The 16,566-nt window shown below is 37.9% G+C and overlaps 1 protein-coding gene across 3 annotated transcripts; it reads right to left on the reverse strand.

Annotated features, from left to right (window-relative positions):
- Positions 1–40: 40 nt before the first annotated feature.
- Positions 41–15,285, reverse strand: LOC127423040 (tudor and KH domain-containing protein-like). 3 transcript variants are annotated; one of them, XR_007894266.1, is made up of 15 exons: positions 15,135–15,259; positions 12,872–12,967; positions 11,135–11,292; positions 10,871–10,962; positions 10,502–10,694; positions 10,236–10,375; positions 9,755–10,061; positions 8,144–8,310; positions 7,870–8,045; positions 7,696–7,760; positions 7,439–7,590; positions 4,949–5,062; positions 4,816–4,870; positions 1,621–4,158; positions 41–1,493 (listed from the first exon to the last, which is right to left on the reverse strand). XR_007894266.1 is itself a non-coding variant. In XM_051667036.1 (15 exons), exons 2-14 carry the CDS (start codon positions 12,934–12,936, stop codon positions 1,652–1,654), a joined length of 1,740 nt encoding a protein of 579 aa, XP_051522996.1. In that variant the 5' UTR covers positions 12,937–12,967; positions 15,135–15,252; the 3' UTR covers positions 44–1,493; positions 1,621–1,651. The 3 variants fall into 3 exon arrangements, 1 of the variants encoding a protein (XP_051522996.1); XM_051667036.1 differs by having other exon boundaries at positions 44–1,493; positions 1,621–1,707; positions 15,135–15,252; XR_007894267.1 differs by lacking the exon at positions 12,872–12,967 and having other exon boundaries at positions 42–1,493; positions 15,135–15,285.
- Positions 15,286–16,566: the final 1,281 nt, after the last annotated feature.

Consider the following 16,566-nt stretch of genomic DNA (forward strand, 5'->3'; position numbering starts at 1 on the left):
ATTAGATACATACAGACTCTGTGTTGCCATAGCAGGTTTATTGGCTATAAAATATATGTCTACGGTCATTATTTCATGGTAATAGAACATGAGGGGATGAAATGATGGATGAGGTCATAAATGTTATGATGTGTGGACAGCTAAGCAGGTGGGGTTGATGTCTATAAGTGAGTTTGTTATTTGAAGTGTGTAGAACTATTAATATTACTGCTAACGACCCCATGAACATAAAATGCGTTAAACTAATTTTTTTTTTTTTTGTAACATTAGATTTAAAAATATTTTTATTTAAAATCAGAATGTTACAAACTTATGTGGTTGGAGAGAAAAAAAAAACTGTTTATTGAAATTTGACAACTAATTTGATACTGAACCAAACCACACAAATTAGTTGTATAAAGAAATAAAATCATTATTATTTTTATTTTTTAATCATGCATTTATGTGCAGTCTCAAGTTTGCAACATAAAATGTCTTTTAATTTCGATTAAACCCAACGACCCTTCTAAACAAAAATATGTATACAATATTATTCACAAACATAAACAGAACAAAAGCATGTCATGTACATGATGAAGTCAATTCTCTAAAATATTTTAACCAGTTATCTTGGAGCCCATCTATAAAACTGTATGAGCTATGTCTTATTCATTTATAGGTTAGGAATTCAATATTGAATAGAACTATTTGTATGCATGTTCCTCAAATTTGTATTGCTTAGTCTGTTTTCTTTAAATGTAATGGCTGGTATACATTTCTATTTCCATTCCCAACTGCTTTCAGTCCATTTTCTTAATCAACAGCATTTATTATATTGTCAAAAGACCTATTATTTTCACAAAGAAAATATTAAAATAAACCTATTTAATTCCAACAATCAAAATTAGTACTCAACTCGCAAATTATATATATATATATATATATATACACACACACATATCTATCTATATTATATAAAAATACATATGCAGTATAATAATAATCTGTATCTTATTGTATATTTATATTCTATAGCATACAATGTAATAAAACAACATTCACAACGATCTTTTTGACAGGAAAAGAGAAACAAAAGCACAAACAGTTCAGAAACAACAGACAATCTTATCACTCAAACAAAAACCACAGTAACTTTGGTGCTACACTGCAATAACACTGAGGTTCTAACAAACTCAATCATGAGTTCCCTGAGCACTGCTTTTCAACTGTCAATCAACTCTTCAGACACTTGAGGAAAACCAATGAAGGGCTGACAACATTTTTGGTACAGGAAATGATATGAAAGCAATGAGAACGCAAGTGTAAACGGTGCAAAAACCTCAAAAGACATCAAGAGACACAGGCTGAAAACTTAAAGCAAGACAAAGTGTGAAAATCAGTCCTTATTTAAGCAGTAAATATAGGCAGTCCGAGCAGGTGGCGTAGTCAAGTAAGGCTCTTTCTCAGAGACAGGAGGCATATGTTGAATGCGAAATGAAGGTAACGACTGGTCTCTGTAGGTGACAGAAGGATGCAAAGTGACATCTTTAGCTCAATCATCTAGTCATCAAGCAAGATCGTGTACATCAGCATCCAGAAAAACATGAGATTATACTGTTGCTCGCTATCACCGAAACTCACCAATAAAGGGATACATGTCTTTGGTCTGTTGTCAGTTGAATTCCTCATCAATAGTATCATCCACGCTTCCAGAAATTGAGGCAACTTCTAACCAATTGAAAGAAAAACCAGTTATACTGGTCATATCTCAGATAAAAAGGACACAAAACAAGAATACATACTGTAACTACAGTAGATGAGTGGTACTTGCCCATGCAATCTTGCTGCCACAGTGCTAGCATGTTGTGAGTTGTTGTCAAAGCGTTGTTTTGATAAGGCATTCAGAATGGTTTTTAGAGTGTTGCTGTGAAGCTGTTAGGGTGTTCCGATTACTAGGGTGTTCTGGATGGTTGCTCACAGGCCCAAGGTTCAGGTCACTCCTTCAATGTGTATCTATCCACATTTTTCCTGGGGGGTCTTACTGGGGAAACGGATGTGGGAGCGACTTCTGCGAAAAAGTTCTATAGCATTCGCTAGCTTAGGCAGCAGTCATTATAGACCCTGTTTGCAGCTGGTATTAAGTTGTGATTCTGATAATCCGATGACAAGTTGTCAGTACTAAAGTAGTGCAAATGGGGTGCAAAACCACAGAGATAGTTAAAAAAAGCACTTGACCTCGCATTTGAGGTTTAAACACCATCTCGCCTGACCACATGTGATCGGATCACTCAAGACACATCTTAATACCAGGTGTAAACAAGGTCTTAATGAGTATTGTATTATGCTTTATTAAAGTCGTTTAGGCTGGAGGACATAACGATGTCCTTACGGATCTCATGGTCAACATGTGCGATTCAAGGCTGTACATACTACCCGAGACCACTTCTTTAAATCGTCCTCCCAACCCTATAATAAAAGGAGGAATGGGTATCCATATATTGTCCTAATTAAGTTCCGTCATGCTGTGCTCCCACATCTAGATGTATGAATAATGAATTACCAACACCGCAGCAAAAGAATGAATGGACGTATGATGGAATGACAACTGTGTTTACCACCTAATGGAAGTAACGCCCATACTTTGCGCAAAGCATCATGAAAAAGGTGGATAGCATTTTTCTTTTTGCAGTTTTATTGTCTGGGAAGACCAATCATGTAAAAAAGTAATAGCACACTCTGAGTACAATTTGATTTTGATGATTTGATGCACAATTTGAGGCATTATTCGTGTCTGTAGCACAAACGGTGTATCAAGTTACACACCAAAGTTTAAAGACACATCCAAACTGATCTGTTTTCGATAGAAAACTTTCTAAACTTTTGCCTTTAGAGTTAGGTTTGTCACGCAAGCACCACACATAAAAAGACAAACTCCTCTCCCATTGAAGCCAAAACCAACGTGCATTGTAAATAAAACCTCCCTGGTTATGTATGTCACATGCATGTGGGACATATTCATTGCAACACATTCAGTGCATCAAGGTGGACTTCCCAAAACAAAAGTATCCCTGCAGTAAAAAACCAGCCACATCCCGTAGAGATTAACCGTAAATTTCCACACAATTGTCATCATAGGTATTAACCACCACAGTGCTCCAGTGTGCCTCACTCAAGTTATATATACACATGTTGCACCTCTTGTTGATTTGTCATCACCACTGTTGCCCGTTTCACTTTTGAAATCAACAATATTTGGTTTCTGAAGAACTTGTCTACTTCCTCCAGTTGCATTTTCAGCTTCACTATACAGCGTTTCATCATTCACAGTGGGTGAGAACATCTGACATCTCACATCACTGTCTAGCGGGTTTGGTTTCACATCCAATTTTTCTTCCGTAGAGGGGACACTTTTGTGCTCTTCAAAACATTTGCAAATTAAGTCAATTTCACTGCTGCAACTTTCACTCAAGGTGATCACTTCTACCCAAGCCATTTCAGCATCTTCAACACTGCTTGATAAATAAGAGCTCAGTTCAATCACAGAGTGAGATGATGCAGTGGTCTCGTCCCAAGATTCGGTAACAGAGGAGGATGTCGCAGTGGACGACTGAGGCATGGTGGTGCTTAAAGACGCCTCGGAAGAGTCCTTAGAGGAAGTGACATAATACCACACCCCTTTGATTCCATCACTGCTGTTGCTGCTTTCTAAACTCTCACTGCAACTGCTGTCTACTCTAGAGGACGAGTCAGTGTCTTTGGATTCAGTAGACGTTACCTTATGCTTTTTGCTGTTACAATGAGAGCCTACGAATACGTCATCACTCAGAGCGAAGGAATCCATGGCTGATGTCACAGCCTCCATACAGGATGGAGATGAAAATGAAGATGTGATTTCCTGAACTGACATCATGGGTAATGGTGACACTGGGGTTAAGTTGTTAGATTGGACCGTATTGTCAGAAACTGGCTGATTCGGAAGGTCTAGCATTGAGGAAGAAGACTCGAGCATGTGGCTGACCAGCTCACTGAGGTTCTGAGATGGAGTAGAGTGGATCTGGGAAATGGAAGACAGGAGTCCAAAACAAGGGCTCTGGTCCACGTCAGCACGCTCCACCTCTGAAGAGCTGGTGAGACAGGATGACCATTCCAACTGCTTTCTTAGCCATGTATTTGTTGAACCTTAACACATGCCATCCAGGGATTGGTTATACACTGTTGAACTAAAATATGTGGTGGAATACAAGCAAATTCTGGTGGCACATTAACACTTTTAGAAGAATATTTCAGCTCTGTAGGTCCATACAATGCAAGTGAATGGTGACCAGACCTTATATATATATATTTTAAACCACTGGAGTCTACAGAGCTGAAATATTCTTCAAAAAAATCTTTGTGTTCTGATGAAGAAAAACAGTCATACACATCTGGGATAGCATGAGGATGAGTAAACGATGAGAATTAAATTTTGGGTGAACTTTCCCTTTAAAGACAAGCTTAAACAGTTATAAATCTGTATAAAATAAAAGGAAATAAAATGGCTATACTAATAAGCTTTGTTCAGGTAGGCAGCAAAAATACTTTTTTTGGCTTATCTGTCTCAAATTTGTTTAGTTGCTTGTTGTCTGAACAGCCAAAACACATTAAATCCAATTGTTGCAAACCCAATAGACATAAATATAGAGTTAAAAAAAATAAAATAATTTGTGTGCAGTGTGAACAAAGACAAATTAAAAGCTGAAACACAGATGCCAGATGGTCAGTGGACATGGAGTCATTGTCCATGTACATTAATTCACGTTCTTCCACAGGGCTCATGATCCACCTTGAAAAACATACCTGACAAACTGATGCAGGACATACTGAGTTCTGAGGTTGCTCCAGTCATGTCATCCTGTGAATTTCCAAACACAGACTCTTAGTGCTGCTTTCACCTAAAATAAACTGTAAAACTGACAATTTGTTCCCTTACCAGCATCTTCTGCAGTGATCTGGACTCATCCCATTCTCCCCTAAGCCCGATCCCTTCATCCTCACAGCTCACGGCATGACCAAGACGAATCAACTCCTTACCCAGATCCACAGCCTGAGTCAAGAGACAAAATAAATACAAAATCAACTAAAGTTAAGGAAAACAAGAAATACAACAAAATATAATTTCGTTGGGTTAAATAGGCAATACAGGTCATGTGAGATCAAGTTATAATATTCCAATTTGAAAAGCTTGCAGGTTCATATTGAGCTAAAATTCCTTCAAAATTCCTTTCTGGTATTAAGCACCATTCACGTCATACAACATTGCTTTGCAAGAAACTGTTCTTCTTCCCTTTCAGATCATGTTGACAAGTGATCGACCGATATGGGTTTTTTAATGGCCGATATCCAGAGTGCAGGGTGGCTAACAGGCCGATACAATGCCGATATGTTACAAAATTTAATATAGTAAATAAACCTAAAATTGCTTACTATTATTTAGCACTATATTTACTCAATTTCACACAAAACTTTAACTTTGTAAAAAAGAATCTAAAAATAATATTGTATTTTAAAGGGTAGATAGCAGTTTCTTCTGATTTCTGCTTAGTCATAACATTTTAGTAATTTATTTGCACATGAAGAAATTGTTAATATATTAGGAAGAAGGATATAACAGTATACACAGTAGTCCAGCAACCATAGATGGCATGTCCACATTAGCAAATCGCATTTTCTCAAAAAATACAGAATCAAACCAATTGTACATACAGTGCATAGTGAATAAGACATTTACTTATAGCACACGTGAAGCGCTTTTACTCTGAAGTTGCACTCACGTGCTTGGGCGGATCCAGCATGAGCAGCAATCTCCTGACAGTTTAAATGGCCTGGATCGCCTGCTTGGATTGTCACGGACTGACCATCATTTTTTGTGAATCAGAGGAACTTTTGATCCTGATACTGAAGTTTTGATTCTGGCTGATAGAATACACACTTGAGAGGAAGATATTAGATAAGCGCTCGACGGGAAGAAAACGCTGGATTTTCATGAGGTTCGTGAATTACATCCATTTAAATGAGATAGCTGCATATTTACAGATGGTATATAATAGAAGTTTTACTGATATCTGTCTTTTATCATTAGAAAAGTTAAAAGTTACAAGGAACTGCTGAGGAGAGGCTGATAGAATACATGCTTCAGAGGAAGATTTATATGCATTCCACAGGATGCTGGGTCTGCTCAAGTTGTGTGAGGTTGGTTTATTACATCCGTTTAAACGAAATATATGAATATTTGCAGACGGTATATTATTAGTTTTATTGATATTTGCCTTTTTATCATTAGACAAGTCAGTTAAAACATTTAGGAGCCAAATGGCTGTTTTTAGTAACCAAATCACAGATTTTCTAGATTAAGATTGCTGTTCAAAAACTAGATAGAAAGCCGAAGAAAAGTCAGCCAGCTGATAACCCATTCATTGACGATTTAATAAACAGTATAGATATTTACATATAGTATGCATATAGTAGTTTGTTGTCTTCTTGAGCATCAATGAATGTTTGCACCTTGTGTAATAGTTGTGTACAAGTCCCTCAATTGTCCTAAGTGTCATATATATATATATATATATATATATATCTGTAATCATTTTAAAATATTGCCTTAGTCTTTCTTTACTGTTACCGGATGGCCCAGACAGAGACTACAAGAGTGCAAATTGAATGAAATCCCAGATGCAGTTTATTGTGCTACTCCAATCCCAATCAATAACTAACAGGAGGAAAAAAAAAAAGTACACAATACGGGACTTTTAATTATAAAGAAGCCTGAAATACACATGGGACTCTTATTTTGAAATGTCTGCGCTCACTGACGGCTGATTCACTCAGAAAGTGAATCTGATTCAAACTGCTAACCTGAGCTCCTGAGTTCAAACCCTCAGTTCTTTTTGGGCGATTCATGAAAAAGATCCGGTTCAAGAGTCATTTGTTCATGACTCTCTCGAGCTGGGTTTGTTGTTGCGTGCAGTGCAGCGAGCTCGTCAGAAACGGAACGGGTGAAAAGCGGCACAAGACACACTGGTGCACGTTCTAAAAAGATATTAAATAACTCACAAAATTATATCTGACACACAACCCAACTGTCGCCAGTGGCGACTAGATTTTAAATGATTATCGCAATCAATAATTTTTGGTCGCAGTCTGGAGCCCTGGAGAGCACTTTAACCGCGGCTCTGATATGCGGACCGTTTAAATGAGACTGTGTTGCACACCGGTCTATTATTGTAGTAACACGATGGCACGTAACAACAAAACGAACCGTGACTGGTTGTTTACATGTCTCAGTCGCTTCACATGCAAGCAGGTGATTCTCAGAGCCCTCAAGAAACAAATCGGCCGATGCCGATTTTTAAAAAATTCAGAATATCGGCCGATTTATCGGCCTTGGCAATATATCGGTCGACCACTAATGTTGACCTCTGACCTTTCCCTGGTTGTTGTCATAGAGTTTCACACTGGGCCAGGATGAGATCTCAGAATGAGAATAGCTGTACAGTTTGGCCAGCAAAGGTTTCCATTCGGCACAGTACGTCATGCGTTCAAAGTCATCCAGGGCTGCCTCAGCCCAAACCTCTCCTGAAAAAAACAAACAAACAAAAAAACAATTACATCTGTATTTTCTTGTGACGATGGCACCTTTCCATATATTTTACAGCTAAACACCTGAACATCACTCTTTACCTGCAGGACAGACCCCTGCTAAGCTGCACTCAATGGCTTGGAAGGGTAGGCTCAGGAAGTCACTTCTAAATGTCACAAAATAGAACGGCATCAAGATTACACCACTGTGCTTATTCAGAGATGGGGCAATGCAACAACAAAGAGCTAAATACAATAAGCTCATATAAAATAAACCTCATGCTTCGTAAGTGTTCCCGTGGAAGCTCCCCATTGTCTCCAAAGTCCACGTAATACAAATCCACCAGTCTAGAATCCAGAATTCCTAACACTCGAGCACGATTCCATGTGCCATGGTCCCTGTAAGGAGCAGCCACTATATCTCCAACAATAATGGTCTCCACTCTGTGCTCCTGGGGTAGGCAATAAAGAAAATTTAATAATAAAAGAATTCTATATATACACTCTTGATGCGCTTCTAAAAGACTATGACAAGGTCAAGCAAACGTACTTGCGAGGCGTCACTGTTGTAGAAACGACTCATTTCAGCAGTCAGTTTATCCAGCTGTAGAGATCGTACTCCCAGGATCTGGATCCAAAAGTGCTGAGGATTCTCAGCAGCAGACACATACACCTCCAGATGCTCATCGGGCTGGAAGCTCAGGTCTGGACTAGGAACTTGCAAGACAAAACAGATGGTTTGTTTCGTGATCTGATCTTAAGCAGCTTTCAGAATGGATTCCTGTGTCCATTTCAAACAATTATCTTAAAGGGATAGTTCACCAAAAAAATGAAAATTCTCTCATCATACATTTCTTAAATTACTTCCTTCAATGGAACACAAAACGTTACATTTTTAAGACTTTTCACAATGCTCTTTTCCATACAATGAAAGTATACAGTGTCCAGGGACTGTCAAGCTTAAAAAAGGCACCATAAAAGTCAGCCATACTACACAAGCACTACATTCCAAGAGTTCTGAAGCCATATGATAGCTTTGTATGAGTTGTTTTTTCACTTATTGAACATCAACCTACCCTCCACTGTCGCTCTCGAACCTCATTTGCACTAAAAATCTAAATGTATGGGAACCTTTGTAAGGCTAAGCACTATGAACTTTATATTGTTGCATCTGCTACTGAGCATGCCAACTGGAGAAGCAATGTTGCTGAAGGCAATACCCACAATCCCTTGTGCTCGAATTTATTTAAATGTGTTTGGTCAAAATGTGCCGATTTATGAGGACATGTAAATAATTTCTAAATAATCCGTTTTGAATTAATAGCTTTTTTATAAATAGCTCTATGCGTGATTTTAATGTTTTGCTGTAAACAGTTGTGTTTTGTTTAGTCAATCATTGTTTGCTTTGATTAAGTTTCTTTAGTTAAGCTGACTTAACATCTAAAATTTGAAGTACTTGTTACACCACCTTTTAAGCTGGACCAACTATTTGATATCTTGGTGGGGCTGACATGATTTTATTAAGAAATGTAGATCTGCTTAATAAAGAATATATTTTATATTATTTTTAAGAATATTGGAAATGACGGACAACTATACTTAAAAATGCAAGTTTAACATAATCACTGATATTTGAGTTTACTAAATTTATTATATTGAGTTCATATAATTTATAATCCAACTTGAATTGTTAAGTTAGTACAACTAATTTGCCTGAAGTTGAGTAAACTCAAAAATGCTTTGCAGCTGTTTGCCTTTTAAGTTTACTCAAATTTTTTACAGTGTGCACACACACATATTGAAACTTGGCATCAAAGGACATGTCGTGCCAGCTTTGATATCAGTAATGCTAAATGCAATTGGTTCCTGCGTGCCACATGAATGAACTTTGAGCATGAATGTTATTTGAGAGCTATGGCAGTAGCGATGATTTTCAGCAAATAATGACATCAATTTTAGGTTGTTCCTCACACAAAGCTATCTTGTGTATTTAGATGACTTGAAATACAGCGCATGAGTAATATGGACTACTTTTATGTTGCCATTTTGTCTCTATTTTGGAGCTTAACAGCCTTTGGTTGCTATATGCAAAAAAGTCATAAGGGTTTGGACGAAGATTGGCTTTGCATAGATGGGTTTGGTGAATTAATCTGATTCTTACTTTCAAATTTTGAGATCTCCAAAGGTGACAATGGAGAAAGAATCTCCTCCTCTTCCTCTGATCTGAGGGAATTTTCAGCTGTAGTGCTGTCTGCAAAGCCATTCACTGTAACAAGTCCCTCTTGTTGAAGCTCAGTCAGTGGTGAAAGAAAATCTTTGCCATTAGTTTTTAATAATTCATTCTCTAGTCCTGTAGCTTTGTTAAATTGCTCCACTTCTGGTGGTTTCCTCTTCTGACGCAGAGCAGAGGACTGACTAATCCGCTTTCGTACAGTTTCATTCTCTATGGCCTTCTCCATGATCATCTCCTGTGAGGAAAGACATAACCATACATTCTCACCACCATCTGACATACAAATCGGATAGCTTGATGACATAATTTCCACCCAGAATCACATGACGTCTTCCTCATTTGATCAGGAAGTTATGAAACAGTTGTCTTTTTATCTTGATTTCATTCATCTCAAGGCAGACCATCACACCTTCGCACTTTGAACTTCCTTGCGTGTGCCAGTAATTGTGATCTTGCCCTTCTCCTCTAAGCCGCGTCCACGATCTCTGAGGCAGTTCACCCTGGCCCCCGAGACTCTGTTTATGAACTTCAAGGTCCCACCACCACGGCCTGGTACAAACAAACAAGATTTCATAAATCATATGCAATAATAAGGAGCCCAAATGCTATAAAATGAGTCCAAAACAATTTGCAAAAAACTATCACTTGCACACTTAAAGTAAACAACAGCACTACCTATAATTCGTCCAAATGCCGTCTGAGGCACTTCAATGACATCGGTGATGACTTCAGAGTCGGTGGCCAGTTTCTCCAAAGCACACTGTGCCACAAGAATCTGCTCAGGTGAACCCCGGATGAGGAAATTCACCAAGCTCTGCTCTTCAGTGTCCGGCAACACATTTATTTGGGCGCCAGACTTCTGATTCACCTACAAAAACAGAAGAGTGAAAGAACTGCAGGTCCTAACAGAGAACAATCAATCATATCACATATTGTTGCAAATAAAAAATTGAAGTTATTTGTCCCATAGTCGACAATAAAAACCAGGGAGTAGTGACAATTCTAGATCATTCATTAAAACCATAAGACAGAACAAACACTCACTATGTCTAGAAAGGCGCTCTTATATCTTGCAATAGATCGGTACACGTCAAGTGGAATAGATATTCTGGACTCCTCTTTACTTTCGCATTGCACTACAGAGTCAAATGATGGAATGAAAAATATTAATAATAACCTTTCATTGTGTTCAAGATATAGTTCAAAGACCTTCTTGTTGACCTTCAATATATGAACATTTCTTTTGCCTCAGCTACAGTCCAACAATAAAAATAAAATAAAAAAAGCATAGTAGTTTGTGTCGCTTACCACTGCTACTTCGAATGTGTCGGTAAACAAGATACCCCACTGTAGCCCCTACGGTGAGGCCTGCAGCCAAGGCTACTTTCTTCCCCGAGCTCAGGCTCTCCCACGGGCCATCTCGCACCACGGCCATCACTTGGGTCGCACCAATTGGTACACTCCACCTAGAGATTCAGCATCAGATGTGTATTTTAAGAACATGAACAAACCAATACCAGAACTTTAGTCCGCACCATGTACGACTTCACATGGGCCTTCACAGCAGTGCCATGCAGCAACAAAGAAAGGCTGATGACAAACGCAAAGATGGATCTTTGATAGATTGCGTTCTACTGGTTGCCTTTCAACCACAAAAACAAACATTTTAATGTAGGTACTCGCAAGGAAATATGCGGAATATTTTATTCAAAAATTCCTTCGGCAAACTCATGAGGAATAAAAGCTCATTAGATTGTTTAATTATTGTTACCCAATGGACCAAATGGGTAAATTAAAGGAATAGTTATATAATAACTAATAATAGTTATAGTTCCAATAATTTTTTCATCATATACTCAACCTTATGTCGTCTCATACCAGTTTGACTTTCCAACTTCTGCGGAACACAAATATATTTAAACAATGCAAGTGAATGGTGACCGAATTTTCAAGCTCCAAAAAGGACATAAAAGGTAATCCATAAGTGTCTAGTGGATTTCGAGTAAGAATAGAAAAACATAACTCCTTTTTTCCTATAAATCTTGACATCAGCAGTCTCCCTTGGCGATCATGATTTCAAATTCGATTTCACTTCCTGGCGCCATCTAGCATTCTGTACATGCGTCAAGCACTAGGAAGTGTAATCGAGCTTGGAATCATGATCGTGCCAAGAGACTGCAATGCAAGATACAGTGAAAAAGGAGTTACATTTTGGTCTGCTCTCACCCAAAACCGACTGGATCGCTTCAGAAGAAAGTATTAAACCACGAGATTTTTTTCCCAAATCACGCCCCGCAGACATGACTAAACCCTCAGTAAAGTTTTCATTGGTCATCTCAATCATGCAGTCACCTGTGAATGGTTCAAACTCCAGAAAGATCGTGAATGGATCAGATGCCGACCAACGGTAAGATAAGCCTGCCACTAGTATTCAAAAAGGGCGTGACTCAAATGGTTTAAAAAAAAAAAACTACCACTGGAGTCTCATGGATTACCTTTGTAAAAAATATCTTTGTTTGTGTAACGCAGGAGGAAAGTCATACCAGTTTAAGATGACATAAGGGCGAGTATATTATGAACAAATTATCATTTTGGGTGAACTACTCCTTTAAGAACAACAAAGATCACACTCCACAAACTACAGGGCCATATTGAGACATAATACCTCAATAACTGAGAGTAGAACAGCAAAGCCTGTACCTTTCAGGAATATATATAATCTCTCAAACACGGTACTATAAACAATGCAGTCTCTGTTTTATTAAATTAGATTTTAAAGTTCAAGCACACAGCAAAGCAGTTGACTGTGGACTGGACAAAGTTGTTGCAACAACAGCATGATGAAAACATTTTAATCTCCCTGACACAATGAAACTTCAAATCAAATTATCCATTTGCATGACATATTTCTGCAACAACTGTACCAGCTGAAGGATAAAAACGAACTTCAGCTGATTTTATTGGCATTGATGCATAAAGCTGCTGTACTACATGTTGCAGTCACTTGCACAAAACAGGAGCCACACCATGCAGATCGATTCTCACTGTGAAAACAGGGCAGTGGGGTTGTAGTTCAGGAACACACAGGGTTTAGGGATGTCCATGTCCATCTTGGACCCTAAAACCACCCGTTATGCCTTTCTTTAGCAAGAGGAACAGGCAAAAAAGTGAAAAATGATTAATTACTGGCTGAATGCATGGTCCATACAGCATGAAAAGTGCTCCTCGATGTCTTGGCGTAACTACAAGAAGGCCCAAACCAGACTTTATATCTCTTTAATTCACCGTAGTCTCTTTGCAAACCTCAATGTGGTTTCGGCAAATGCAAAAATGATCAAATTCAACTTAACGGCATGTGAATGTAATGTCGCAAATGTTTGTGTACTGTGTGGATATTCTACTTCTGTTGGCAAGTCCTCTGCTCACAAATGTAGCTGTAAGTTGTTTTGAGTCATTCTGTTATGCAGTACATTTTGAACTCTATAACTTTTAAAAACAAATTAATAGGCTTGTGTTGTCATTTACAAAAGCACTTTTATAAAAGCGTGTGCTAGGTTTTTTTTTAATGCTTTGGTCAAGCTCGGACAATAAGCTCACACAATTTTAAATGATAAAGATGCTTAAAGGAATATTCCAGGTTCAATACAAGTTGAGCTCAACTGACAGCATATGTGGCATAATGTTGATTTCCACAAAAATGTCAATTCATCCAACCTTGAAAGAAAAAAAAATTGGTTACTGTGAGCCAATTACAATGGAAGTGAATGGAGGCAATTTTTACAGGGTTTAAATGCAGAAATGTGAAGCTTATAATTTTATAAAAGCACTAACATTAATTCTTCTGTTAAAACTTGTTTTATTTGAGCTTTAAAGTTGTTTAAATCATCGTTTTTATAGTCGTTTTAGGTTTTAGTGTTGCCATGTCATCATAACTTTACACAGAAAAGGATAGCAAGTGATTTTATCACACTAAAATCATGTTAACATGCATCGTTTACATTTTGTGGCATTACTTTTGAAACAGTAAGTATATTAATGTTTACGGATTGGCCCCACTCACTTTCACTGTAAGCCTCATTGTAACCCAGATGTTTTTTTTGTGTTTTTTTTAAATGAGGGATGTGTCAAAATAAATTGTGGTAATCAACACTGTGCCACAAATGCTGTTGATTGAGCTTGTATTGAACCCAGAATATTCCTTTAAAGGTGCACTTATACTGTCACCTAGCAGCTTGGATGCAGCAACATTTAAAATAAATAGTTTTCAGTTTCAGATGCCATTATAGAAATTTTATATTCACAGTCAGCCATGATTACTTTAATCAGTGAATTAAAGTGTAATAACAGGACGGTTTCTGAGATTAAGCGAGTAGTATTCAGCTGGTCATGTGATTCTAACATGGCCGCCCCCATGTGTGGACCCTCACCATGTAGAATAAAACAGCTTTTATAATGTTACTGATACGACTGGAGTCTTCATTTTAATGTGAGTGCTCATGATTTCCTACATATATTGCAAAATTACAATTCATGTCTTTAGGAGTTAAACTTTTTTAACGAGGAAAAATTACTGAGTGCACCTTTAAGAAGACATAAACAGCTTTATCCATTGCTCAGTGAAGGACTGAGTTTGCTTACATGACGGTGTCAATGTTATATTTTTGACAATCTTTTGACATTTTAATACAGATTTCTGTAATTTTATCAGACAGAATGGAATGTTTTGGGGTGAGACAAACCAACTAATACAACAAAACATCACTTAATTCATCAAATCCATTGCTAAATAATGCCACAAACCAAAATGATCAATTATTTACTTGGAGAAAACTAATAATGATTTATTTCTCCATATTTTATCCACTATATTAAGACATAATGGGGAAATGTAAACATATTTCATTATAGGAATAACCCTTTTGTATTGTTATCAGATACATGCATTTAAAAACACGACATGTTGCGCAATATCATCATGTCAACAGCACGTGAATCTAATAATGCGCGGTCAATTGTTAATGCAGCGTCTGTGCGCGTGATGGATGTCAAAGAGGGTGTGGTATATTTCATGCCTTTAACAATATATCCCGTGTTTTCTTTTTATTAAAAAAAAATGTAACAGCCACACGACTGGCGTAGGTTTGTTTCGGTAGATTTTGCATACGTAACAGCCTATGCATCAGATCGTTAAACTTTTTACCATGACATATTTCCCAGACGCCTCATGCACATGAACCAGGACCAGACAATACACAAAACAGGCGATACAACATATTAACCTCTAAAATTGAATTAAATGCGAACGCACCCACGAAGCGAGTCCTTCAAATGATCCTCTTGACACCAGTCAGCGTGCGGCTACTCCACACGGTACGCAGTACGCACAGTTAACGTCTCAACAATGAGTGGCCACCATCCCGCATATCAACCACTAGATCCAATCAGCACCTCTGATGCTGCATTTCTTGGAAACGCACAATGTGAAATTTGACCTTTATTGCTAACTACGCCCCCTGCTGGTCAATGAGAGCAAAATACAGCTTGATAATTGACGAGCATTTCCACATTTGCATTTATTCACTGAGCAGACGCTTTTATCCAAAGCAACTTACAAATGAGGAGTACAATAGAAGCAATTCATCCTAAGGAGGCAATAATATGAGAAGCACAAGTAGAGAGGAAGGTGAGAGACAGTGGTGAACAAGAATTAATTTAGATGTTTTTTTTGTTTGTTTTTGTTTTTTAAAGTTGGGAAGAAATAAGATATTTGTATTAACATTTCATTTCCCCTTTAATTTGTTTATATTTAATTAAATCGAATAAATCGTTAATTTATTACCCAAAGGTCATCTTACCCCTAATGTTGGGTCAAATTGTGCAATTTATATTACCATATGTAATGGACACTTTATCTTTTCAGTTGATAGCAAACATCCTGAGATGATTAGGCCATTCTCTTTTCACCGATCTGCCACAACATTAAAACCACCTGCCTAATATTGTGTAGGTCCCCCTCGTGCCAAAAAAACAGCGCCAACCTGCATCATGAGATGCTATTCTTCTCACCACAATTGTACAGAGTGGTTATCTGAGTTACCGTAGACTTTGTCAGATCGAACCAGTCTGGCCATTCTCTGTTGACCTCTCTCATCAACAAGGTGTTTCCATCAGCAGAACTGCCGCTCACTTAATGTTTTTTGTTTTTGGCTCCATTCAGAGTAAATTCTAGAGACTGTTGTGTGTGAAAATCCCAGAAGATCAGCAGTTACAGAAATACTCAAACCAGCCCGTCTGGCACCAACAATCATCCATGTGATTATCTAATCTGCCAGTCGTGTGGCAGCAGTGCAGTGAATAAAATCATGCAGATACGGGTCAGGAGCTTCAGTTAATGTTCACATCAACCATCAGAATGGGGGAAAAAATGTGATCTCAGTGATATTGACTGTGGCATGATTGTTGGTGCCAGATGGGCTGGTTAGAGTATTTCTGTAACTGCTGATCTCCTGGGATTTTCACACACAACAGTCTCTAAAATTTACTCAGAATGGTGCCAAAAACAAAAAAACATCCATTGAGCGGCAGTTCTGTGGATGGAAACGCCTTGTTGATGAGAGAGGTCAACAGAGAATGGTCAGACTTTGTCAGTTCGAACCAGTTTACGGTAACTCAGATAACCACTCTGTACAATTGTGGTGAGAAGAATAGCATCTCAGAATGCTATTCTTGAGACGCGAGTT

The sequence above is a fragment of the Myxocyprinus asiaticus genome, chromosome 32 (assembly GCF_019703515.2).
Source record: "Myxocyprinus asiaticus isolate MX2 ecotype Aquarium Trade chromosome 32, UBuf_Myxa_2, whole genome shotgun sequence".
Taxonomy (NCBI): Eukaryota; Metazoa; Chordata; class Actinopteri; order Cypriniformes; family Catostomidae; genus Myxocyprinus; species Myxocyprinus asiaticus.